This window comes from Bos grunniens, chromosome 8 (assembly GCF_055505025.1).
Source record: "Bos grunniens cultivar Pamir isolate PY7600 chromosome 8, Bosgru_T2T1.0, whole genome shotgun sequence".
In the NCBI taxonomy this organism is placed as follows: Eukaryota; Metazoa; Chordata; class Mammalia; order Artiodactyla; family Bovidae; genus Bos; species Bos grunniens.
In genome coordinates, this window is record NC_141172.1 from 102,161,115 (window position 1) to 102,188,789 (window position 27,675).

Below are 27,675 nucleotides of genomic sequence, written 5' to 3' on the forward strand. Positions count from 1 at the left end.
TGCTACTGCTGCTGCTAAGTCGCTTCAGTCGTGTCCGACTCTGTGCGACCCCACAGACTGCAGCCTACCAGGGTTCTCCATCCATGGGATTTTCCAGGCAAGAGTACTGGAGTGGCGTGCCATTGCCTTCTCCGAATTTTCTCACATACATTCCCTCCAATCCGTCTTCCCTGAGACCCCCTCCCAACCCACTCCCTTAGACCCTGTCTTCTTCCTGGAAAAAAAGGCTCAGCTGTAGCACCACTAGTTTAAGACTCGCTAGGACTTTCCCCGGAGAAGGCAATGGCACCCCACTCCAGGACTCTTGCCTGGAGAATCCCAGGAACGGGGGAGCCTGGTGGGCTGCCATCTATGGGGTCGCACAGAGTGGGACACGGCTGAAGCGACTTAGCAGCAGCAGCAGCAGCAGGACTTTCCCGGAGACACCTGTCTACTACTCCCAGGCCCCTTGTCAGGAGGATCTCCTTGGAGCCAAAAAGTTGATAACTGGTCTAGAAAAGATACAAACAATGTCACGGTCTAAGAATTTCTAAAGTGGACTTTGTGACATCATGCAGAGGCTAAGGGGTGAGGCAAAGGGCTCCTCCCCACGTGTGTAACCTCGGGCAGAGGACTGCATGTCCCCAGGCCTCAGTTTTCTCATCTGTGACAGGGGACTAGCAGAACCACAGTGGGAATATGCGTGTTCAGCCATATGGTGCTCAGTGAGGCCTCTTCCTCTCTCACCATGTCCTTCTAGGGCTCAAAAATCTGTAACTTAAGGGATCACAGGGAAGCTGAACAATGACTGAAGGGTTAGAAATCACCATCTAAGGAGAATGGGTGAAGGAGTGGTGAATGTGTCACATGGGAAGGACAGCATTTAGTCTGGGCAAAGAGGGCAGTGAGGAGCTGGGGCTGCCAACTGTGAGCATCCAGCAGCTTGCTTGGCATTTAACATGGTCCAATTCTCAGAACAGCCCTGTGAGGAAAGTAGGGTTATGAGCTCCATCTTCTAAGTGAGGAAATTGAGGTTTTTTAACTTTCCCAAGATCATCCAGTTGAATGGGGAAATGGAGAGTCCAACATGGTTCTGATGCTTTGCATCAGCTTAAGATGCTCCTCTCCGGTGGTGGAGACAGCATGGAGGAGCTGGCCCCAAAGAGGAGCAAGAGGGGGACATGGAAGATGGCTGTCAGGGACAGGTATCAGGGTCAGGCAGGGGCCAGAGAGGACTCTTTGGGACTCATCAGAAAGGGACTTTCTAGGCCTCAGCTGCCTTATGTGTGGGCTTGCCTGGAGGCAGGAGTGAGTCTACTTTCCCTGGAGGAAAGCAGGCTTGTGAGCACCAGGCTCGGGACCGATCTCCTGGGGACCACCCAGACAGATGGGAGCACTCTGCTCCTCTTCACCGAGGGGGGCTCAGTGGCTGGCACGGTTGAGTCCATCTTTCTACTTCTTTCTACGTGTTCCATTGTCATGGCAGGCACTCTCTTTGCCTCACTCTGGCCATCTCCCAGGAAGGGTTATATAAAACTAAGTAAAGATACTAAAATACACAAATGAAATTCTTCTTAGCCTTAATCTCTCGGTTCCCGTGTCCGTGGAATGGGTCTGATGATCCGTCCGACTCCGGGCAGGCAGGGTGGCTGTCAGCCTCTTTGCCCGCCATTGCAGGCTTCCTGTTCATGCAGCACTTACCCGGGTGGCTTTTGCTTCCTGGCCCTAACTTTGACTCTTCACACTGGGAAGGGGCTGTGATTAGAGCTTAATCTCATGTCTGCAATCAATTTCTTCCATGGAGCTGCACTAACCTTTCCCATCTAGATAATTGTGAGGCAACCACAACAGTTTCTCTCTCCACTACACTTTTTTCTTTAGTGGAGACATGGAAAAGGTCAGTTCAGTAGACTCAGACCTGTGTTCTGACTCTCACAGACAGAGGCCTATCACTCTTACACCCACAGGTCATCATTCTGAGCTATAAACCTTTTTCTTTTTTTAAGAGAGATACACATTCCATGAACATAATGCAGTCCATCTCGGAAGGTAAGATGGCCTTGGGAGAAACACTCCACAGATAAAAGAGTGTGGGCCATCTCAAAAGGCAAGAGGCTCATAAACTCACTTTTCTTAAAGAGTAGTCCCCAACGCTCACTAAAAATTATACTTGGATTTAATTTGAATTGAGAACCACATTTGAGTCCGTATTTCTAATCTCTGCACCTGATTTTGACTTAAATTGACTTCTAACACTGACATATCTTCCAAGGGAACCTAAGCAAAGAGCATCAGCTCCACATCACCCTCCCCTCAAGAGGACATGGAAAAACACAAAGTCACACTGAGAAAGAAGAGGCCACAGTTTGCTCTTGTCCACTGAAGGTCTCTTGGCCTCAGAATGCTGCCACTTCCCGCAGTTCCAGCCCTTGGCTGCAGTCCACCCTGAGTAAGTGAATTCCTCTGCTGAAACTCACACACAATAAGGAGATGGAGTCGGCCACCGCCAGGGAAGTCAAAGGTCCTGATCCATCCAGAGACAAGGTGAAAAGGCAGGCTGGGGAGGAAGGGGGAACCGGCATGTTAGACCAAGGGTGCCATATCATGGAAGGCGGCGTCTTTGTAAGAAACCTACAGAGATGAAGCGCGTGCTATGTATACGCGTCTAACCCAGGTAAGAGAGGCACCCAGTGCCTCAGAGGCGCTTTCAGTGGGGAAGTCAAGCCCAGGTTGTCAGCACAGGACGTATTCCACCTGAAGTACACTGGACAACTGGGGCCTCGCTGCAAGGCCGTGTTAGAACGCTGCCCTCGGGCGCTTGCCCAGAGTACAAAGCGCAGAGCAAAAGGTAAGGATACTAATCTTCAGCTGCGGCGCCCCAGGGACTTGCTTTGTCCTTTCAGGACAAAGGCTGACAGGGCACCTGCGGGGCAGTTTGGGGCTGCTGACCCACTCTCCTCCGTCAGCATCTTGCAGGCTGCTCTTCTAAGAGCACAAGTGCACGCCTGGCGGGCAGAGCAGCGCTTTCACACCTGGTCCTCCCTGGTCTCGGTTTCCATCCCTGAATCTACAACAGCTGCTCCTCCAACACGCCCAGGTCAGGGTACCTGACTGCACTCACTGTGGAAGCCGCTAGACATGACCCCACACGTCTGAGGAGGGTGACCCTATCCTCCCCTGCTAGGAGCTGAGTTTCTGGGAGATGATTGTCGAAGGGATTTGGCTTGAGGGTCTCTAAATGAACACTAGCCCTGTGTCTGCCAGAAGCCAGTGTCTAGGACAGAATAGTATGGAGACAGTGGGGTGCTGGTAAACTGGCTTTTTGGAAAGAAAAAAAACAAACCTTCATTCACAGCATTTGCCAATTTTTGTGATGTTAAATACTCCTGCCATGACCATATTAAATATTCCTGAATATTTAACAGTCAGCGAGTAGAAGCTGGCTCAGGCACACCAGCACATCGAGGAAACTGTGGCGAGCTGGCTCCCCAAAGCGTGTCTTTCTCTGGTGCTTTGCGTGACCTTACTACGATCCCAAACCTCAGCTGCAGAGTCAAGAGAGGCCAGAGTCTTTCTGAGACTATCCTTACCCCATATGTCGCCCCCACCAAACTGAGGCTCTCGTTTTAGCCCTTGAAAATGAATCTTAAAGCAGCAATTCTTGTTCTCTTTTCCAGACATTTTTAGCATCACAACTTAAAACATGATGAGGAACTTCAGGTAGAAAGAATGAAGGAACCAAATATATTTGAGCTTTTAGGAAGGTGTCTGTACATGATACCAGGGGTTACGTGGTGACAGCTTCTAGCCAGTTGGACAGGGAGTCTGATCTCGATGTCATCTCTTAACCACTATGGTGGTGGACAGTGGCAGGACATGGTGACTCTGTATATGCTGAGCAATGGAAGAAAGAGTTTTAAAGAAACCTGTAGGACATCATGTATCTTTGAGAAGCAGAAGGGAATGGCAAACCACTTCAGTATTCTTGCCTTGAGAACCCCATGAACAGTATGAAAAGGCAAAATGATAGGATACTGAAAGAGGAACTCCCCAGCTTGGTAGGTGCCCAATATGCTACTAGAGATCAGTGGGGAAATAACTCCAGAAGAATGAAGGCATGGAGCCAAAGCAAAAACAATACCCAGTTGTGGATGGAACTGGTGATAGAAGCAAGGTCCGATGCTGCAAAGAGCAATATTGCATAGGAACCTAGAATGTCAGGTCCATGAATCAAGGCAAATTGGAAGTGGTCAAACAGGAGATGGCAAGAGGGAACGTCGACATTCTAGGAATCAGCGAACTAAAATGCACTGGAATGGGCGAATTTAACTCAGATGACCATTATATCTACTACTGTGGGCAGGAATCCCTTAGAAGAAATGGAGTAGCCATCATGGTCAACAAAAGAGTCCAAAATGCAGTATTTGGATGCAATCTCAAAAATGATAGAATGATCTCTGTTTGTTTCCAAGGCAAACCATTCAATATCACAGTAATCCAAGCCTATACCCCAACCAGTAAAACTGAAGAAGCTGAAGTTGAATGGTTCTATGATGACCTACAAGATCTTTTAGAACTAACACCCAAAAAAGATGTCCTTTTCATTATAGGGGATTGGAACGCAAAAGTAGGAAGTCAAGAAACACCTGGGGTAACAGGCAAATTTGGCCTTGGAATACGGAATGAAGCAGGGCAAAGGCTAATAGTGTTTTGCCAAGAGAATGGTCATAGCAAACATCCTCTTCCAAAAACACAACAGAAGACTCTACACATGGACATCACCAGATGGTCAACACCAAAATCAGATTGATTATATTCTTTGCAGCCAAAGATGGAGAAGCTCTATACAGTCAGCAAAAACAAGACCAGGAGCTGACTGTGGCTCAGATCATGAACTCCTTGTTGCCAAATTCAGACTTAAATTGAAGAAAGTAGGGAAAACCACTAGACCATTCAGGTATGACCTAAATCAAATCCCTTAGGATTATACAGTGGAAGTGAGAAATAGATTTAAGGGACTAGATCTGATAGATAGAGTGCCTGATGAACTATGGACTGAGGTTCGTGACACTGTACAGGAGACAGGGATCAAGACCATCCCCATGGAAAAGAAATGCAAAAAAGCAAAACGGCTGTCTGGGGAGGCCTTACAAATAGCTGTGAAAAGAAGAGACGTGAAAAGCAAAGGAGAAAAGGAAAGATATAAGCATCTGAACGCAGAGTTCCAGAGAATAGCAAGGAGAGATAAGAAAGCCTTCTTCAGCCATCAATGCAAAGCAATAGAGGAAAACAACAGAATGGGAAAGACTAGCGATCTCCTCAAGAAAATTAGAGATACCAAGGGAACATTTCATGCAAAGATGGGCTCGATAAAGGACAGAAATGGTATGGACCTAACAGAAGCAGAAGATATTAAGAACAGATGGCAAGAATACACAGAAGAACTGTACAAAAAAAGATCTTCATGACCCAGATAATCATGATGGTGTGACTACTCACCTACAGCCAGACATCCTGGAATGTGAAGTCAAGTGGGCCTTAGAAAGCATCACTATGAACAAAGCTAGTGGAGTTGATGGAATTCCAGTTGAGCTATTTCAAATCCTGAAAGATGATGCTGTGAAAGTGCTGCATTCATTATGCCAGCAAATTTGGAAAACTCAGCAGTGGCCACAGGACTGGAAAAGGTCAGTTTTCATTCCAATCCCAAAGAAAGGCAATGCCGAAGAATGCTCAAACTACCGCACAATTGCACTCATCTCACATGTTAGTAAAGTAATGCTCAAAATTCTCCAAGCCAGGCTTCAGCAATACATGAACCGTGAACTTCCAGATGTTCAAGCTGGTTTTAGAAAAGGCAGAGGAACCAAAGATAACATTGCCAACATCCTCTGGATCATCGAAAAAGCAAGAGAGTTCCAGAAAAACATCAATTTCTGCTTTATTGACCATGCCAAAGCCTTTGACTATGTGGATCACAATAAACTGTGGAAAATTCTGAAAGAGATGGGAATACCAGACCACCTGACCTGCCTCTTGAGAAACCTATATGCAGGTCAGGAAGCAACAGTTAGAACTGGACATGGAACAACAGACTGGTTCCAAATAGGAAAAGGAGTACTTCAAGGCTGTATATTGTCACCCTGTTTATTTAACTTACATGCAGAGTACATCATGAGAAATGCTGGGCTAGAAGAAGCACAAGCTGGAATCAAGATTGCAGGGAGAAATATCAATAACTTCAGACATGCAGATGACACCACCCTTATGGCAGAAAGTGAAGACGAACTAAAAAGCCTCTTGATGAAAGTGAAAAAGGAGAGTGAAAAAGTTGGCTTAAAGCTCAACATTCAGAAAACTAAGATCATGGCAACCAGTCCCATCACTTCATGGCAGATAGATGGGAAAACAGTGGAAACAGTGTCAGACTTTATTTTTGGGGGCTCCAAAATCACTGCAGATGGTGACTACAGCCATGAAATTAAAAGATGCTTACTCCTTGGAAGGAAAGTTATGACCAACCAATACGATAGCATATTCAAAAGCAGAGACATTACTTCACCAACAAAGGTCCATCTAGTCAAGGCTATGGTTTTCCAGTGGTCATGTATGGATGTGAGAGTTGGACTGTGAAGAAAGCTGAGCACTGAAGAATTGATGCTTTTGAACTGTGGTGTTGGAGAAGACTCTTGAGAGTCCCTTGGACTGCAAGGAGATCCAACCCGTCCATTCTAAAAGAGATCAGTCCTGGGTGTTCATTGGAAGGACTGATGCTAAAGCTGAAACTCCAATACTTTGGCTACCTCATGTGAAGAGTTGACTCATTGGAGAAGACTCCGATGCTGGGAGGGATTGGGGGCAGGAGGAGAAGGGGACGACAGAGGATGAGATGGCTGGATGGCATCACCGACTCGACGGACATGAGTTTGAGTGAACTCCAGGAGTTGGTGATGGACAGGGAGGCCTGGCTTGCTGCAATTCATGGGTCGCAAAGAGTCGGACACGACTGAGTGACTGAACTGAACTGAACTGAGAGGCAGGCTCCTTACCTCCAGTGTCTTGATTCCAGATCTTCACCTTGCAGTCATGTGATGAGGTAGCAATTGCAGGCATCGCGGCTAAAGCTCTGGGTAGAAAGATACAGGACGCAACAGTCTGGAAATGTCCCCTGTACTCACAGATTCTGCTCCGTGTCTGCCTCAGGTCCCACAGCTGCAAAGTAATGACAGGGGCTAGCTTGCATACATATTTCCCAGCTTCAGACATGCTTCATTCTCTAGTATCCTCTCCACAGCCTCTCATGATGCCCCTATTCCCTCAACCTACCTCCTCACAGACACCCTTATCTTCATCCCTCCCATCCATCCATCCCTCAGGCAGTGACTATGTGTCAAACAAGCTAGGTTAAAGATGGTTTAACCAGAGGTTGTTGCCTTTTTCATTATCATCATGGCAGCACAGTGGGAGTACAGAAGGGGGTGGCCTATTTTCTACGACAGGTCGAGTGGCCTTATACCAGCCTCCTGGCATCTGTGGGTCCCATGGAGACCCCACAGTTAGGAACAGCTTCTCATAAGTATATACAGGTTCAGACCTTCTGATTTAATACCAAGACACTGACTCTTGGTATAGGAAGACTAGATTCTATAACAAGGGAGACGACAGTTCTGCCAGTCCACTCCTGTTGATACTAATCAGACTACACTTAAGAGAATAATGTTCACAAACAAGAGCATATGGAATTGTGTCCAAAAAAATAATGAAATCTCTGGACACTGAGTCGCTGTCCAAGGAATAATTGTAGGAGCTGGAAATGCAAATGCTTAGCTTGGAGAAGAAATGCTACATCAGAAGCCTGGAATTCAACACTTTAACCTACCACTTATGAGAAGTGTGGTCTTGTACAAGAGATTTCAACTTGCCATGCCTCTATTTCCCCATCTGTAAAATGGGAATTATAATAATACTGAACTAGCAAGATTGTTTAAGGATTAAATGAGATGATGCACATGATAAGCTCAGCCCAGTGCCTTGCACATAATGTCCAATAAAATGGGAGTTGTAGTTGTCCTGGATACTAGATACTAGTATCTAGTTTGGATACTAGATAAATCTTTTAACTAATATTTTACTGTGAGAAATCCAAGGTACTCTGGAGGAGCCAAGGCAATCTACCCTGAAATTAACTGCAAGGAAAGGTATAGGGGTTCAGGATGCAGTGGGCCCTTGACCAACACTAGAGCCCCAAACTTCCCAAAGAACTTGAATTCCTTTACTGTGACCACATGTGCAACGGGAACACACTTGATTCTTCAATCAGTTCATCCCTTTTCTAAATTCTACTGGGATCAGGGACATTAGCAGGTGGTTCTGTGTCTAACGCCTTCCTGTCTTGACTCCCATCACATTTCTCTTTTCTATGACTGATGCAGAGAGCTTAGGCAATGGAGTTTTCTTGAAAGAAGCATCCAGAATGCCAAGGATCATGTATAGATTGCACTTGGAATAGGCCTGAGACTTTAGTAGAGCCTGCCTGTATAGCTCAGGACAGGCAGGAGGCGAGAGGAAGTCATTTCTCGTCAGCACCCCGACACCTGGACCCCACAGTTTCTCACCGTCGCTTCACAGCCTTCCCCTTCAAAGCCGCTGCTGCAGGAGACACACTTGTGCCCATCCTCACTGACCTCGCAGTACGTCTGGATGTGCTGCTGGGTGGGAAATGTATGAACTACCTGCAGCCCCCGACTGTCCCACAGTCTGAAAGAAATTACGGCAGCGAATGAGTTTGCAGTAAATGTGCTGAAATGCACCTGTAATTGCCTGTGAACGCTGAAGTCTTGGCTCTTTGCGGGCTTTGGCAAGTCAGAACGGAACGCTGGGATTTACCTAAAAACAGCAACATGAACCAGATCAATCTCAGGGATGGTAAAGCTGTCAGGAAATAACCAAACTGAATGACATCTGAGTTCTTTCTATTTTGAGATCTAATTAATGGGAATTTAGACCACGCATCTTAATTGTTCAAGTTAATTTGTTAATTTGGTCCCTTGGGGTACTACTTTCAACAGACAAGAGAGAATATTTCTGTGCCTGTGATTTAATAAAAATTTTCAAAGATACACATCATGATGGAGAGAAGCAGGCATCATTCCAGAGTCAGACACAGAAGATTTATAGGACTTGGCCAACTGACCCATGGGGTCAACTGGGGACCGTTTTGTTTTACCTCTTGTCTCAATTTTACTTCTTTATCTTCTTCCTACCATTTTCTAAGAAGAATCTCTTGAGATCCAATGTTTCTGGTCATGCTTTCTAGTCTAAGAAGGATTTACTTCATTTGACTTCCCTGATGGTGATTCTGAGGGCTGGGTGATTGAGAACACCTGGAGCCCAGTAAGGGCCACTTTAAGGGGTGGGACAAGCAAGCAACGGACCCTGAGGTTAATGAACACGTTCCCACAGTCAGGGATGGCAGAATCAGCTGCTTCTAAAAACCAGCCAGAACAAGCTGACCTCCTGCCATTTAACCTCTATCCAGGTGATCTGCGGGGCCAGATCAGAGAGACACCAGCACTGGCAAAGTGCAGAGGAGGGGAAGGCCCTGGGCAAGGCACAGCAACGCGGAGAAGCAGAGCAGGAAGAGAGTCAGGTAAGCACGGGAGCCATAGACCTTCACCAGAAACACCTGCACTGCTGCTCAGTAAGCCCACCTGATGGTTTTATCCTCAGAGGTCTGGAGTATGTAATGTTCTCGGGGGACCCAGCACAAGTGAGTGACCTGGAAAAAGCAAAAGTTTCAAAACTTCTCCACACCATGCCATTTCTCCGCTGTAATTTCTGTAAATGTCACTAAAGAGCATCCCTGTCATCACTTCTCAAGGATGCTGAGCCTAGCACATCTGACTTCAGAGGGATTTTATGTGGTGCAGAGGCCCACCGGTCATGCTCAAGCTGCAGCTCCTACGTTATCAGCAGCAACGGAAGCACCTGGACCAGGCGTGAGCCTCGAAATGCATGCAGCACTCTCAGAGTGTCTGAAACCCAAACACCGCTGGCCGAGTGGCAGCTAAGGAGAGCGGCCTCTGCTTTCAAGTGGGACCGATTAAACACTAACTTGAGGCCTCCTCGGGTTCAGGAAGCGTGTCCCTGTTTCCCTTTATCCCTGCAGCCCCCTGCTGGATAGGCGTGAAACAGTTTTCAAAACAACCCGAGGCAACACGGTTTTCACTTCTTCCAGCAGCCTACACAAATACGGAGGGCACAGGCGAGCACAGCTTGCCACTGGCAGTTGTCTTCAAAACTCGAAAAGATCACGTGACTAACGTCTGACAACCACTATAGGACACTGCCATGTCGGGTGATACAGTTCTCCCCATTTTATAAATGAAGACACCGAGACTTCTAGTAACTTTCTTGGGTTAATACAGCTAAAAAGTGATGTATCCATGCTTTAAACCCAGGTATGACTAACCTCATAGGCAGTGGAGTTGACATCAGTCTGCTACCGGCAAACACTGGTCTTCATAAGCAAATCAAATTATACAAATAGCAAAAGGTCATGCTAATTTCTCTGCATAATGTTACATATACTGAACACATGATAAGCATAAACTGTGAGCTTCTGGAGGCCAGGAACCAAGCCCTGGGCCACTAACCCTGCTTCTGGCACAGTGCCTGGCCCACAGACGATATGGAATAACTATGTTTTGAAGGCATAAGTGAGGACACCATTTAAAACTCCAATATAAACTAGTGGAGTTGTTCTCTGGAGCAGAAGACCTTAGTTAGGGGTGAGCAGTAATTAGGACCCAAGACTCTAAGGCCTGGTCATGCAGTCTCCACATCTCTCTCCTGGGCTCTTCCTCACCCCAGGCTCCCTTCTGTTGCCCTCCTCTGGACCAAGTTTGAGTTCGTACCAGGTTCCTGGAGACTGAAGCTCTCTCTGCACACTGTCCAGTCCCCACATCCCACAACAGCAGGGTGTTGTCACGGGAGCCGGTACACAGATGTGATGAATCTTAGGGAAAAATGGCAAGAACATGGTCCATGAAATGGACTTGGGACAGGGCTTTTCAGAAAAGTACCACAGTATTGGTGTTGGGAAGACGTTGGCTTTAACCTCACCTGGACTCACCGTCAGTCCAGTGACCACCATGGTGTGGCCAGAAAACTGCTGTCTCGGCTGTGAGGAGCTCTGCAAGTCCCACATCATGACCATCTTATCGCGAGAGGCGCTGAAGAACTGGCTTGATTTGTAAATACACGCTATCTGCTCAAAAAAAAAAAAAAAAAAGAGCTCTAGTGTGCTTGTTTGGACGTTAAAAATGGAAAAAGCCTGGAGATAAAAGTGCTAGAGCCTGGTGTTCGCTCTCAGGCTGGTTCAGAATGCACTGTATCTGGCAGGTAAACAGAGTCTGTGCTCTGTGGCTGTCGCTGATACTGTCTCATTATGGTGGAGTTTGCTTCTCAATTTTTGGTTCATGTAGGTGGACTTCAGAGAGGGGAGTTACATAATCTGACATTCTCCATCATTTTTGCTGGAATCTCAGTCTACTCTGTCATGCTCTTTAACAATTAATTATTTACCTGTTTCTGGCTTTTAAAAAATTTCCCCAACTAGACTAAAAGTTTCCTCAGTATGGAGAGTGTGTCATTTTCTTAACTAGAGTAAACACTTAGTAAGGCTTCGATACATGACCCTGGTGAGTTAGGACAGGGCAGGGGGAGTTAATCTCAGCTGTTCTCTATTTACTACCTGTGCTGTGCTATGTGCTAAGTTGATTCAGTCGTGTCCAACTCTTTGCAACACTATGGACCGTAGCCCACCAGGCTCCTCTGTCCCTGGGATTCTCCAGGCAAGAATACTGGAGTAGGTTGCCATGCCTTCCTCCAGGGGATCTTCCCAACCCAGGGATCAAACCCATGTCTCTTACATCTCCTGCACTGGCAGGTGGGTTAGCGCTACCCAGGAAGAGCTTAACGGTGACAAAAACTGTGTCTACTATGCCTGTGACTGTAGCTGAGTGAATGGTTTGCTCTGGTACGAGTGGGGCTTCCCATGGTGACGTCAAATGAAACCTCTGCATTTTTCCTTAATACTGAAATATTCAACGACTCTTACTACCGAGAGCTACAGGCGTTCCTTTATTCAATTCCAAATTTCCTCGTGATGCTGATCATATGACAATTACCTTGGTGATTTCACGCTCATGTCCTTTGAACCTTTTCACCACATTCCCAGTTCTCCAGTTATAGGCCACAGCTGTCTGCAGAGAGTCAGTAGAATATTTTAGTTTAATTGATTTTTTTTGTTTAGCTGAAACTACAAGCCTTTATCTTGTTCTCTACCTAATTTCTCCATTTCTACCAAGGTTTTATTGTAGCTCCTCATGCTCCCCAAGTTTGAGCTCTCTGTCTCTTCCACAGCCACTGGGCCACTCCACGGAAGCGTCTGGGCCTTAATGACGGGTTTGGGATAACACTCCCCAGGGGCATCTGGTTTAGTTTGAGGTTCTGGGTGTAGATGCTGAAGGAAAATCTACATGGGATTAGATTTTTTCTCTCTACTTAAAAAAAAAAAATTACCATCTTAATCATTTTTAGATGTATAATTTAGTAGTGTTAAAAGTATATTCAGTGATGTAGGACTGTATAGGTAGATCCAGACAGTATGATGTTGTTTTAGGGGCTGAAGGGGAGAAACGAAAAGTGTTTTATTCTTTTTCTAAAGTGTTGAAGTCTTTCTAATGTAGCTATTTTTCTTGTTGCATCTTTTATACTTCAGTACACCTGGTGTGCTGGGTTAATGGCTAGTACTGTATTGGCTCCGTGGAAACATGTCTGTGAAAAGAGTATGTAGTGGCTTCTTTCAAATTGTTAGATGCTGAATATGTTCACTTTTAAATCCCAATTCTGTCCCGATCTTACAGACGCTACTGTACTTGAATGGTTAATAAAACTGCACAGTGCTGTTAAAAAAAAAAAAAAAAAGTATATTCAGGGAATTCCCTGGTGGTCCAGGGGTTATGATTCTGCACTTCCAGTGCAGGGGGCATGGGTTTGATCCCTGGCTATTTCAAATCCTAAAAGATGATGCTGTGAAAGTGCTGCATTCAATATGCCAGCAAATTTGGAAAACTCAGCAGTGGTCACAGGACTGGAAAAGGTCAGTTTTCATTCCAATCCCAAAGAAAGGCAATGCCAAAGAATGTTCAGACTACCGCACAATTGTACTCATGTCACATGCTAGCAAAGTAATGCTCAAAATTCTCCAAGCCAAGCTTCAGCAGTATGTGAACTGTGAACTTCCAGATGTTCAAGCTGGCTTTAGAAAAGGCAGAGGAACTAGAGATCAAATTGCCAACATCCGCTGGATCATTGAAAAATCAAGAGAGCTCCAGAAAAACATCTACTTCTGCTTTATTGACTATGCCAAAGCCTTTGACTGTGTGTATCACAACAAACTGTAAAAATTCTTAAAGACATGGGAATACCAGACCACCTGAACAGCCTCCTGAGAAATCTGTATGCAGGTCAGGAAGCAACAGTTAGAACTGGACATGAACAACAAACTGGTTCCAAATCGGGAAAGGAGTGCGTCAAGGCTGTATATTGTCACCCTGCTTTTTTAACTTATATGCAGAGTACATCATGAGAAATGCTGGGCTGGAGGAAGCACAAGCTGGAATCAAGATTGCCGGGAGAAATATCAATAACATCAGATATGCAGATGACACCACCCTTACGGGAGAAAACAAAGAGGAACTGAAGAGCCTCTTGATGAAAGTGAAAGAGGAGAGTGAAAAAGTTGGCTTAAAATTCAACATTCAGAAAACTAAGATCATGGCATCCGGTCCCATCACTTCATGGCAAATAGATGGGGAAACAGTGTCAGACTTTATTTTGGGGGGCTCCAAAATCACTGCAGATGGTGACTGCAGCCATGAAATTCAAAGACACTTGCTCCTTGGAAGGAAAGTTATGACCAACCTAGATAGCATATTCAAAAGTAGAGACATTACTTTGCCAACAAAGGTCTGTATAGTCAAAGCTATGGTTTTTCCAGTAGTCATGTATGCATGTGAGAGTTGGACTATAAAGAAAGCTGAGCACCAAAGAACTGATGCTTTTGAACTGTGGTGTTGGAGAAGACTCTTGAGAGTCCCTTGGACTGCAAGGAGATCCAACCAGTCCATCCTAAAGGAGATCAGTCCTGAATATTCATTGGAGGTACTGATGCTAAAGCTGAAACTCCAATACTTTGGCCACCTGATGCGAAGAACTGACTCATTTGAAAAGACCCTGATGCTGGGAAAGATTGAAGGTGGGAGAAGGGGACGACAGAAGATGAGATGGTTGGATGGTGTCACCGACCCAATGGACATGAGTTTGAATAAACTCCAGGAGTTGGTGATGGACAGGGAGGCCTGGCGTGCTGCAGTCCATGGGGTTGCAAAGAGTCGGACGCGACTGAGTGACTGAACTGAACTGGCGAACTAAGATCTCACGCGCCATGTGGCATGGCCAAAAAAATAAAAGTACATTTACACTGTTGTGAAACAGATCATTTATTTCTTTAATATTTATTTATTTGGCTGCGACATGTCTTAGTTGAGGCGTGTGAGATCTTCACTCTTCACTGCAGCACGCAGGGTCTTTAGTTGCACCACGTGGGATAGAGTTCACAGACCAGGGCTCGAACCCAGGCCCCCTGCATTATGAGCATAGAGTCTTAGCCACTGGATCACCAGGGAAGTCCCCATACTTTTTTTTTAATTTCAAAAAATCTCATCCATAATCCCATCTGCCAGAGAGAATCATTATGAAAACTGTCTTCCCATCCTTTTTCCAGGAATACATTTTAGTATTTTGTTGTATTTCTCCCCCTAAACAGGATTCAGAAGCATTCTCTGGCCCATCTCTGTAGTTCAGTACTATGACCTAGTTAAATCCCAGTTTCATAACCTGCAAAATAGAGAGGCTAATCCTCGCACCATCTACCCCTCACAGCTGAGGATCATAGAAATATAATTTCATGTCTAGATGTTAAAACAAAATGCTGCCAATTAAATGATGTTATTATCAATTTCTAGATGCATCCTGATTTCAGAGGTGTTAAAATGTGGAAACACGCACATCTTAGAATCAGTGAAATACAGTATGAAAATGAAATCTGAAGATTCTAAATGGCCATTGAAGATTAGAGGCATTATTTGTTATGAAAGAATCAGCATTTCTGCTAGCAAGAGCCTAGGTCTGAGTGCTATGACAGATCCAGGTATGAGGGAGATAAAGCAACCAGATTTACACTGAAAATGGGAGCAGTCTCTAAGTATTGGTAGATGTTTTGGCAAAAGAGATGCATAAAAGAGACTAGAACTTTCCTTTTGCTGATAAATAACTCCTGTGTGCATGCAGGTGTAAAAATGGATAGGCTGGAGTAATATTTGTCATTTATAAGAAGCATGTGGGTGGTCTTGCAGAGTGCTGAGGGCATTCCCATTTAATCCTCACAACTACCCTGGGTGGTTGGCATTACTACCCGCATTTAATAATAAGGAGCCTGAAGCTCAAGAAAATGGAAAGACTTGCCCAAAGTAACAGGAAGCGGCAGACTAGGAATTTAAACCCAGTCTTTTTAACTCTAAAGCGCATATTTTTACACTATTCAACCCTGCTGCCGGAAATGAAAAGCCAGCACTTCCTTTCCAAACATCTGCCCTTCTCTGCAATAAGCTGGTTCCCTGGGAAGCACTGCAAACCCCACCTTATCTTTTCCTCCGGAGACACAGAGGTCTGAGTTCAGAGCAGCAACAACAGAGACGGTATCCACGTGAGCTGGGCTATACTCTTGAAAGGCTTTAGTTTGAATCTTCTCTTCGATAAATCCATCAGGCCTGCTAAAGAGAGGATGGAAAATGAGGAGCCCCACGGTGTAGGGTGCACAGTGGAGCAAGGGGAACAGAGTGTGGACCACAAGGCCAGGCTGAGGAGAAAGACAGAAAGGGAGTAGAGAAAGGAGACACACTGATGTCACCAGAAATGGCACTATTAACTCTGTAAATGCTCAGAATGAGTGGGTGACTGGGGTCTGATGAAGGAAGAAACCCAGAGTCTTTGCTTGCTCTAGAGATGATTCCCAAAGATGTGGGACCCCTCGCCATGCGGCTGTAGGCACTAGCAACTAAGATGTTTCTTATCCAAAAGGAAACAGACCAAACTGACTGTTCAGGGAGAGCATCAACGATGGCTCCAGGCCTTCTCTTTCTATAGGAAAGAATTGTCATGGGGCACAAAACTGGGGATCCCACCCGAGGGCAGACTGCTATACCTGTATTTGTAAGTGCTGTGTTTGAATTTGCTCTGCAGTTTCCCCATCACTGCACAGAACCTGCACGAGACCTTCTGGGGAAGAGCTCGTTTCAGATGGCACCTGAGTAGCAGCATCCCTTGGGGCTGCTGGAAGTTGTGTTCCCTGTTTGGTAAAAAGAAGAATACACACTGTTAACTCTGGGAGGCACAAGAACGGCAGGTATTATGGTTATGCTAAAACCTTTTTTTTTTTTTTTTTTAAAAAGACTAACTGTAGGCATTTGGTTTTCCTCCTTTCCCTGCCTCACACTCTTATGGCCCTGGGAAGGCACCATCCCACCATACAGCATTTGCAGATAAACAAAAACAAAACTAACTTTAAAAATATTAAGATGCTCCCCAGTAAGTCAAATATAGAATCACTATGTGATCCAACAATTCTACTCCTGGGTATATAGTCCGAAGAATTGAAAACAGGTGTTCAATCCAAAATTTAAACATGTATGTTCAGAGCAGCACTGTTCACAACAGTCAAAAGCTAGCAACAACCCAAGTGTCCATCAATGGATGAATAAACAAAATGTGGTTTACGCATACCATGGAACATTTTTCAGCCATTAAAAGGAATGAAGTACTGGGAATTCCCTGGTGGTCCACTGGTTAGGATTTGGCGCTTTCACTTATTGAGATCCCATAAGTTTTGAGGCAAGGCCAAAAAAAAAAAAAAAACCAATCTATACCAGTAAGCTTCTTGAAGAAGAGCTTTAGTTATTCTAAAAGGCCATAACCTTCCTAGCTTGTGGGACTGCTATTAAATACTTTCCAGGGTCATGAGGTTATTCTGTAATAAGAATGAGACGCGGGAGACAATACAGGTAATGACCTGACCGGCAGGTCTCACAGTGTGATCTCAGGACTGCTGGGGGTTCCTGAGACCCTTGCAGGGAATCTGTGAAATCCTTTTCCCAACTACGTCTCCATGTGAGTCCTGACTTTCTGCTTATACTACAATGCAAACAACATACTGCAATAGATTGAATGCAGAAGCAGACATGAGGATCCAACTGTCTTCTGTTTAAGCCAAACAGTAAAGAGATTTGCAAAAATGTAAAACAATACTGTTCTCTTCCAATCAAACATTTTTGTGTGTTTTCAAAAGTATATTTATTTTTCATAAAATTATTTATGTTTACATGCAATAAGGTTTATTATTTTTAAAAGAGTTAATAAGTAAATATTTTTAAAATATCTCGGTTTTAGTGTCAAGATCAGAATATGTGGCCAGTGTGGACATCTGATGGGACTGCAGGTACATGACTAGGACCTAGTCTCAGCTACTCTGGGTAACGTTCGTCTGCTACTCAATTAGCTGTCCCCTGAGATGGCAGAGGGTAGAGGTGGGAGTATCCAGTCACCATCTCTTCCAGGGCTCTGCTTAAAGAAATGCTAGGAGACGAGTTTCTTATGGGAATGATGAGCCTACCTAGTTCTAGGAAGAAGAGTCTATAACGAGAAATAGCAGCTAAAACTCACCAAGTATTCTCCATGCAGGATCCTAGTTCCCAGACCAGGGATCAAACCCAGGATCCCTGCAGCGGAAGCTCAGAGTCTTAACCATTGGACCACCAGGGACGTCCCATATCCTTACCTTTAAAAAAACCCCACAGTTTTCCACTCTATGGAGGTCCCTCAAAAACTAAAGATAGAGTTGCCATGTGATCCTGCAATTCCATTCCTGGGCATATATATGGAGAAAGCCATAATTTGAAAATATAAGTGTACCCTAATGTTCATGGCAACACCATTTATAATAGCCAAGATAAAAACAACCTAAATGCCCACTGACATATGAATGCATAAAGAAGATGTAGTACATAGACACACAATGGAATATTACTCAGCCACAAAAATGAATGAAATAATGCCATCTGCATCAGTGTGAATGCAACTAGAGATGATCACACTTGGTGAAGTAAGTCAGAAAGAGGAAGTGATCCCGTATGTTATCACTTATACACGGAATCTGAAATATGACACACATGAGCCTACCTACAAAGCAGAAGTAGACTGACAGACACAGAGAACAGACGTGCGGCTGCCAAGGGGCGAGGGGCAGCAATGCACTGGGAGTTCGGGACTAGCAGGTGCAGATGGTCACACACAGGATGGATGAGCACCGAGGTCCTGCTGTATCACACAGGGAACTACAGCCGACATTCGGTGACAGACCAGAATGAAAACGAGTATGTGTATATATATGCATAACAATTGCTTTACTGTAGAGCAGAAATAAACACCACATTGTAAACCAACTATACTTCAACAAAATAGATGAAAACACAAAACACTTAAAAAACAACAAAAAACCCACCACAGCTTTCCAGAAGAATTTCAGCCTACATTTGAAAGCTGCCAGAATTGACCTCCTGAAAAGAACAGGTAACCAGTGAGAAATGGACTATTTCCTGCCATATCGGGAAACAAAGGATGTCACAGTCATCAGGAGTTGCAGCCACAGACTACGGTGAGCTGGTGAGTCCTGAGGAAATTCAGGATAGGAAAAGTATCCTGCAGATCCAAGGAATGATTTCAGTGAGCCCAGACTCTTGCATTTTCCCATACATAGAAAAGTGCTAAATTCCCTAACTTGATGCATCTGGTTTTCTTTTTTTTGTTTGTGTGTGTGGTTTTCTTTAATTAACAATAATTTTTTGATGTTCAGACTACCTGCCCTTTATTGCAAAACTCCTATACATCTGAGCTCACCCCTTCGCCTCCTTGGAATAGTTCTCTTGGGATTACTTGAAATGTCGCCTCCCGAGCATGAAGTCCTAAAAATTCCTACCGAATAAAACGTAACTCTCAACTTTTAGGTGGTGAATATTCTTTAAGTTGACAAGGGACAGAAGCAAATGCAGTGGACAGAACACGGCGAGTGGCATCAAGAGCTCTGGGCTCTGGCGCCAGGCTCGCCTTGTCTCACGTGTATTGTGTGTCGTGGAGCTCCTCCTCTAATGCATAAACACGGACACCAGACTCCAAGATTACGAGCAGACTGGATGCTCTGTAAGACGAGGGACTCTCATATCCTTCTCTGTACTTCAAGCGGCTCGCACGATGTGACAGACACATGTGTTGTGAAACAGCAAACCTAAGGGCTCTGGATGTGAGAATTGGACTGTGAAGAAAGCTGAGTGCCGAAGAATTGATGCTTTTGAACTGTGGTATTGGAGAAGACTCTTGAGAGTCCCTTGGACTGCAAGGAGATCCAACCAGTCCATTCTGAAGGAGATCAGCCCTGGGATTTCTTTGGAAGGAATGATGCTAAAGCTGAAACTCCAAAACTTTGGCCACCTCATGCAAAGAGTTGACTCATCGGAGAAGACTCTGATGCTGGGAGGGATTGGGGGCAGGAGGAGAAGGGGACAATAGAGGATGAGATGGCTGGATGGCATCACCAACTCAACGAACATGGGTTTGGGTAAACTCTGGGAGTTGGTGTTGGACAGGGAGGCCTGGCATGCTGCGGTTAATGGGATCGAAAAGAGCTGGACACGACTGAGCGACTGAACTGAACTGAAGGGCTCTTCTAGTTCAGATGATGTAGGGTTCTCTGTAACAAGCACAAGTGTTGCCGGATAGACCAGAGGGTTCCCAGAGGAAGAGAACCAGATGGAACTTCTTCGACATAGAGAACCATTATAGGCCTAGACATTTTGTGATCTAAGCCTGGCCAGAGGCTTGCTCTTGACCACATCAAGTGAAGTCACTCAGTCGTGTCCGATTCTTTGCAACTCTATGGACTGTAGCCTCCCAGACTCCTCCATCCATGGGATTTTCTAGGCAAGAATAATGCAGTGGGTTGCCATTTCCTTTTCCAGGGAGATGATAAATCAATTGTAAAAATTCCCAGTTCTTTGGCTTCCCTGGTGGCTCAGGTGTAAGGAATTCCCCTGCCAGTGCAGGGAACACAGGTTTGACCCTTGGTCCAGGAAGATCCCACATGCCACAAAGCAACTAAGCCTGTGCATCACAACAACTGAGCCTGTGCTTTAGAGCCTGGGAGCCATGACTACTGAAGCCTGTTAGAACCTGTGCTCTGCAACAAGAGAAGCTACTGCAATGAGAAACCCACACACCACAAGCAGAGAAAGCCCATGCAGCAACAAAGACCCAGCAGAGCTGAAATACTAGATAATGTTTAAAATTTTTAAAAAAGGACTCCCGGTTCTGTTTCGAAGGTACAGGATAGCAAGAGGCACGTTCTTGAGCTATAGTGCAGGATCCAAACCCCCTCAAACACTCAATCACAAGACTGCTGCTGCTGCTGCTAAGTCTCCTCAGTTGTGTCCGACTCTGTGCAATCCCATGGACTGTAGCCCACCAGGCTCCCCCATCCATAGGATTTTCCAGACAAGAGTACTGGAGTGGGGTGCCACTGCCTTCTCCGAACCACAAGACTATCTGGTACTTCAGGAATGATGATGCTGACCTCTGCTGACCCTGGTGACTTAATCAACTAAAGCTGTGACTCTGACAACCTGTGTCCCAAATTTATGCTGAACTCTCCTCTACTCAAGCCCCTTATGAATATGCATACACCACCTGAGCCGTTTCGTATATATGCGTGCACTCTTATCTTAAAACTTCTCCAGTTTTGCTGTTCCGAGAGACACAGTTTGGGCAAGTATCCCTGTTCTCTCAACTTGCTGCAAGTTGTAAATCCTTTCTTCTGCTCTTTGGCTTGGCTGTGTATTTTTGGCTTGACACTCATCAAGAGGGGAACCTAGTTTTTCAGTTACCACAAATATGTCCCCAGGAAAAATTCCAGGATAGTTTTCAAAAAGCTTGCAGTGTTGTACTGCTGTAGTTAGATATGAGATTGCAGGGCTTCCTATTTGCCAACCTAACCCATTTTTTAACACTGCCATCAAACTAAGGACAGATGCCACCCACAGATCTAGGTCACTGATGCTATAAATGGATTGACTCTGCTTAAAACTGATTGGATTTTTAGCTGGTATCTTCTGAGAGCCATACTTCCTATCTGAAGCATATTCATGGGACAATCTACGGAAAAGAAAATCTTTAGAATTACTTACACCCAAACCAGTGGGATCTTCTTGGTGAACTGCCGTATTTGTAAAGTTGTAAACTTTGTAAACTTGGTGAGCTGCTGCTTTGTAAAGCTATCCTTTGGAAAATAGTTCAGGCAGCCACTTCCTAATCTCTGTAATTAGTGAAAAGACAATTAGATTAATCTCTTCTCTAACCATATGTTTGTACTGAAAGGAGATTTACAAGGTAAATAAGAAACTGTTAAAGACATTGTTAAGTGTCATTTCCCCTCACAAAGATTTATCTTGCAAAATTCAAAGATTTTATAACTTGCACATTTCCAATACTTAGGGAAACTATACCATAATGTTAATTATACAACTATTTTTAAATATGCAAAACAGGATATATTTAAACTCATCATTAAATATTTTTATTTTACTCATAGTAATATTTTCATTCGTCAAAAATCTTCAGGAGTGACTGCTTACTTCCAAGCTTACTGTTTTTGTGAGAAAGGCAAATTCTTCTGTTTAAAATAATACTTTAAGTATGAATTTTTAAAATATTACTTTAAGTAGAAACAGTTTCTCAAAATCATCACATATAAACTCTTTATTTAAAGATCTGCAGAATATGGGCAGAAACATCATTTGCTCAAAATTCTAACTAGGTAGAGCTCTTGACTTCTAGCCCAGAATTTCCACTATAAACATCTACAAAGAAGAAACAGCTTTACAGCATTTTAACAACTAAATTTTAAGCATTCAGATAAACTCTAATTATTGATTGATCTTATTCTAATTACTAAGAGCAGCACAAAACAGTCAGAATAATATTTCATTAGGCGCATTAGCCTTGAAATGAGGCCTGCGTCTGAATTATAGTTCTGCTTCGTTCAGTCTAGGGCAAGTTCCTGAACCTCTCTAAGTCTCAGTTTCCAATGTGTAAAACAGGATAATATCTCTACACTCAGCTTCCGTGAAGATTAAAAATAGCACTTAGGGACATCTCTGGTGGTCCAATGACTACGACTCCAAGCTCTCAATGCAGAGGGCCAGGATGCCACCCCTGGTCAGGGAACCAGGTCTCACACACCGCAACTAAAGATCCCGTGTGCTAAAACTAAGACCCAGAGCAACCAAATAAATTGGCTGTTGCTCTTGGTTAGTAGCTAGGTTGGGTCCGACTCTTTGCGACCCCATGGACTTCAACCTGCTAGGCTCCTCTGTCCATGGGATTTTCCAGGCAAGAATACTAGAGTGGGTTGCCATCCTCTTCCAGGGGATCTTCCTGACCCAGGGACCAAACCCAAGTCTCCTGCATCACAGGGGGATTCTTTTCCACTGAGCCACCTGGGAAATCCAAACAAATAAATAAATAAATATTTTTTAAAACAGCACTTAAAATATGCCAAGGACTTTTTTAAGCGCTTTATATTTAACTCATTTAATCTATTCCACAAGCCTCTGAGATAGACGTTACTATCTTCATTTTGCAGATGAGAAAAGTCAGGCACAGAGATGTTAAATTACTTGCCCAAGTTTACACATAAGTTGCAAGTAAGTGTCCTAGCTGAAACCTGAGTACAGGCATTTGGACTCCAGGGGCTTTGCTCCCTACCAGCTTACTATACTCACTCTCTGCAAAAGCTAGTGCATTTCAAGCTCTTGGTTCCAGCTGCAGATTGTTAGTAACAAATGATGACTACCAGAATGGTTACTGGATTGACAGAGATAGCAATGCTAAAAGCGGCAATGTTCACTATTATTAATTCTACTCTTAATACACACATATTAAACATACATTACAAATATACACAGAGAGTATACACATGTGAAAGTGAGTCTGGAGTATATTAAACTGAAGCCAATTATGTCTCCTGACCAGAGTGACTGAGGCTAAGAATTCATTATGTTAGATATTATGTGAAAGGAAAGGATGCTCCCACTCGCTCAGTTGTGTCTGACTCTTTGCATCCCCACTGACTGTAGCTCGCCAGGCTCCTCTGTCCATGGAATTTTCCAGTCAAGAATACTGGAGTGGGTTGCCATCCTTCTCCGGGGGAATCTTCCTGACCCAGGGATTGAATCTGCGTCTCTTGTGCCTTCTGCATTGCAGGAGGATGCTTTACCACTGCACCACCCGGGAAGCCCAGATATGATATAGCAAGGCGATTTAAAATCTTGAGAACAAAATACATGTACTTGGATAATGTCCATGTTGCTGTAGACTAAGAAATGAAAACACTATTCAAGTTATCTGCCATAGTTTATATTGTGAACCTGCAGTATACTTGAGAGGAAGGAAAATGTCTTATTCATTTTTGTATTTACGCTTTAAGCATGGCCTAGGAAAACAGATGCAAGGCAAATATCTCTTGAATGAATGAATGAATGGAATACTAAGGTGGGAGAGTCTGCTTGGCAAGCTTTTTTTAAGGACCTAACAATATGTGCAGAGAAGGCAATGGCACCCCACTCCAGTACTCTTGCCTGGAAAATCCCATGCACGGAGGAGCCTGGTGGGCTGCAGTCCATGGGGCCGCTAAAAGTCGGACACGACTGAGTGACTTCACTTTCACTTTTCACTTTCATGCGTTGGAGAAGGAAATGACAACCCACTCCAGTGTTCTTGCCTGGAGAATCCCAGGGACGGGGGAGTCTGGTGGGCTGCCGTCTATGGGGTCGCACAGAGTCGGACACGACTGAAGCAGCAGCAGCAGCAGCAACAATATGTGCATACATGCTAAATTGCTTCAGGTGTGTTTGACTCTGCAACCCTGTGGACCATAGCCCACAAGGCTCCTCAATCCGTGGGATTCTCCAGGCAAGAATACTGGAGTGGGTTGCTATGCCCTCCTCCAGAAGATCTTTCCAACCCAGGGATCAAAGGCATGTCTCTTATGTCTCCTGAATTGGCAGGTGGGTTCTTTACTACTAGTGCCACCTGGGAAGCCCCCAACAATATTCGGGTCGTTTAACACTGTCCAATAACAGATTTTCCAGGTAGCAGTTACTCTGACCCGTTCCACATAGAGGACTTGATTCCAGGTCAAATCAGGCCTAAATCTGAATCCTAGGACTCATTTCTGCCCCAAGCTACTCTCCAAAGGCCTTTAAGATCCTCAGTGGTCACTCTATTTTTAAATTTTTATCTTATTTAATTTTTTGGCCTCACTGTGGATCATGTGGGATCTTAGAACCCTCACCAGGGATCCAACCTGTGCCCCCTGCAGTGGAAGCATGAAACCTTAACCACTGAATTGCCAGGAAAGCCCCTCAATGGTCACTCTAAGCATAATTCAGAGAATTCTCTTTTAACTTTCCAGTGCAACATTCCTTGGTACACTCCAGAATATTTCCACCTGTCACTTTCCATAAAGAAACTGGGACTGGAGACTCAGATGGTAAGGAATCTGCCTGCAATGCACAAGACCCGGGTTTGATCCCAGGGTCAGTTAGATCCCCTGGAGAAGGGAACAGCAACACACTCCATCCAGTATTCTTGCCTGGAGAATTCCACAGACAGAGGAGCTTGGGCGGCAGTCAACTGGGTCACAAACAGTGACTAACACTTTCACTTTTTTCCATTTTCAAAGGTCACAAAGGGGTGAAGCTGGGGCACTGGATCTTATTCAGCTGGACTACTGGTCCACTGTTCATGTAAATGATGATTTCATATCCCCCTCCTTCGCCCCAAATCTCCTTCTGCACTTATCTAAACTACACTCTGGAAGACCAAGAAATCTAAAACCAAAGCTCAAACAGAAACAAAACCACAGGTAGAAGCAAGTAGGAAATGGTCCGATATGACCTTCCAATGGTACCGGTAGGGGAAAGAGCGTCTCAGAGAATAAGAGGGTCTTGCCCAAGATCATTTAGGGAATCAGCACTACGTCAGAACTCCCAAGGTTGCCCCAAATTGTGGGGACAAACTCTGTGCAGTTTTTCCTTTCAGATCACACAAATGCCCTGCGCCTCTTCTAAGCGTTTGGCCAAAGCTTATTTTTGATGAGGCTGGGGTGGGTGGGGGGTGGGGGGTGGGAATGGATGGAGGGGTGTTCACCCAAGACTGGATGTAAGGCCACCCAACCCAAGGTGGGCCCCGGGAACGCCCTCCCCGCTTCGGCCAGTCAGGCGGCTTCGGCTCGGAGAGCGCGAGGGTTCCCACTTCCCCTCCCATCAGCTGCGCCCTTTCCTCCCGCCTCGGGCTCCATACCCACCGGCGGGCCGGCCGGGCCGGGAGCTGAGGCCCAACGAGGACGCCGAACCCAACGGCATCCGCAGCCTCCGGCGCCTCCGCCCTTAGCAACGAAGTGCGCGTCGCTAGGTCTGGAGTCCTGCGAAAACCCTCCGGGCGCCCTCGCCAGCCACCGAACCCGGGTTCCGCTCGCCTGACGTCTCTCGGGGGTTGAGCTGAGAGCGCCCCGCCGCCTTCTTACTGCAACAGTGCGTGGACAAGGTTCCAGAAAATAGGATTGATGTGTTCAAGATCACCAATGCCAGAGAATCTGTATAATACAAGGAAACCATGTATCACTGTAATAGCCACTGAGAAAGCACTTAATAAATGTCTTCTTTTTAACTATTCATTCAGATAGGGATGTTGCTTTATTTCTTAGGAGTTTTCCCTTATTCCGCTCAGGCAGAGATCCCTCCCTTGTACATTTCTCCAGGTCTCAGACACCTCCATTCCTTTCTTTCTTTCTTTCTTTCATCAAACCTTTACAGCCCAACACCATAGCAAGGAGACCCTGGAGTACTTCTTGAGATCCATTGGGAAGACGGTTCTAGAAACTAACAGCAGCTACAAGACAGTTTTTGTGGTTACAGTTGAGTTTCTTCTAGATTAGAGTCTTGCCATCTCTCTGTTCCTAGTACAGAGCACAGGATTTGCTAGCGGCTGGTTGAATGTGTGTTGAATGAATAAACAAATGAATAAATGGCAAGGACCCTAGTCAACATTTCTTTTGCACCCTAATAGGTGCCTCCTGCAGTGCTGATCTCCCAGCAAAACTGCCTTCAATGAAGACTCATGGAGTTTCTGAAAGTTAGGTATCTGTAGGATCAGAAGTTGAGATGGTGAGGGAAATTTACCTTCATAGAGTGTCAGGGCTGGCCATGGAGGTCCATCATTGGACCCAGAGAGGGAATCCCCTCCAAGCCTCTGCATCACAGTTTCTCTAGCCTCTGTTAATGCTCCCTTAGTGACGATACATTCATTACTTTATCAGTTAGTGGTCTGTTGTTAGGAGATTTCCTCCTGACAGGAGCTGGGACCTACCTTCTTGCCATTTACAACATTAATCTTAGTTCAGAGCCGAGTACTCTGCCTAGAAACTTCATCCCTGTTTCTCATAACAGCCTGGCAACTTTCAACCAGGAGAGACTGATTACTTTGCCTGGGATACTAGGTTAGGCTTAGCGCGGCTACAGAGTTGACTTACCAGGTCCCTCCCTGCCTGGTAATATGTTCCAGCTCTGAGTTTGCAGACCCGCTGGAAGATGCCTTAGGCCAAAGGCACCAGAGATTCCCAAACTGGTATCTCTAGCCAGACTTCTCCTTCGATCTGCATATCCACCTGCTTCCTGCCTACTTCCACCTAGATGTCTAAAAGACATTTCATCCTTGACATGACTCACACTGGAAACATTATCTTCCCCCAAACCTGTTCTTCCTCTTTTCTGTCTGAGTACTGGGCACCACCATTCATCAATCACCTAAGCCAAAGGATCTAGGAGTCATTTGTCATTTCACCCTCTCCTCTGTGTTCCAGAACAATCCCCAAGACTTCTCAATTCTGACTCCTAAATATCCAAAAAATAAAAATCTCTCCGCTTCTCTATACCCACCACCCTGCTTCAGGCCAACATCATCCCAGTGTGATAGACTAAAAATGGCCACAAGTTCTTTGTAGCTTCTCCTATCAGAGCTGGCCTTGAACTTGTCTGGTGAGTTTATGCCTCAAATGCCAAGTAGTTTCTGCTCTCACCTTCTTGAAATATTGCCACCACAGGAAGAAGCCCAAGCTAGCCTGTTTAACACACACGGCCCATCCAATAGATAGCACCAAATGCCAGCTGTATGACTGAGACTATTTTAACTAAAAAAAAATTTTTTTCTGTGCACTGCATGGCATGTGGGATCTTAGTTATCTGACCAAGAACCGAACTTGTGCCCTCTACCTTGGCAATGCAAAGTCTTAGCCACTGAATCACCAGGGACGTCCCTGAGTGAGGCTATTTTAGATCAGCCAGAAAAACATCAGAAAAACAGCCCCGTTGAGCTCAGCCCAATTTGCCACCCCCAGAACTGTGAGCAAAT

The 27,675-nt window shown here is 45.0% G+C and overlaps 1 protein-coding gene across 45 annotated transcripts in view; it reads right to left on the reverse strand.

Moving 5' to 3' along the window:
* Positions 1-25,670, reverse strand: part of WDR31 (WD repeat domain 31) — a 29,162-nt gene extending 3,492 nt beyond the window's left edge. Inside the window, exons 1-12 of one of the 45 annotated variants that reach the window (XM_086316052.1) lie at positions 25,574-25,670; positions 22,564-22,703; positions 21,393-21,520; positions 16,310-16,453; positions 15,746-15,878; positions 12,171-12,245; positions 11,104-11,248; positions 10,896-10,996; positions 9,690-9,757; positions 8,595-8,736; positions 7,029-7,191; positions 2,457-2,536 (exon numbers count right to left, since the gene is read on the reverse strand). In XM_086316052.1, coding sequence (XP_086172178.1) covers positions 2,457-2,536; positions 7,029-7,191; positions 8,595-8,736; positions 9,690-9,757; positions 10,896-10,996; positions 11,104-11,248; positions 12,171-12,245; positions 15,746-15,878; positions 16,310-16,425 — 1,023 coding nt within the window. In that variant the 5' untranslated portion in view covers positions 16,426-16,453; positions 21,393-21,520; positions 22,564-22,703; positions 25,574-25,670. Of the gene's footprint in view, positions 1-2,137; positions 2,537-7,028; positions 7,192-8,594; positions 8,866-9,689; positions 9,758-10,895; positions 10,997-11,103; positions 11,249-12,170; positions 12,246-15,745; positions 15,879-16,309; positions 16,454-18,661; positions 18,770-21,392; positions 21,521-22,563; positions 22,704-25,573 lie in introns of those variants that run through there. The other 44 variants (XR_015132159.1, XR_015132171.1, XR_015132168.1 and 41 more) reach the window with 44 other exon arrangements.
* Between the last annotated feature and the right edge of the window lie 2,005 nt (positions 25,671-27,675).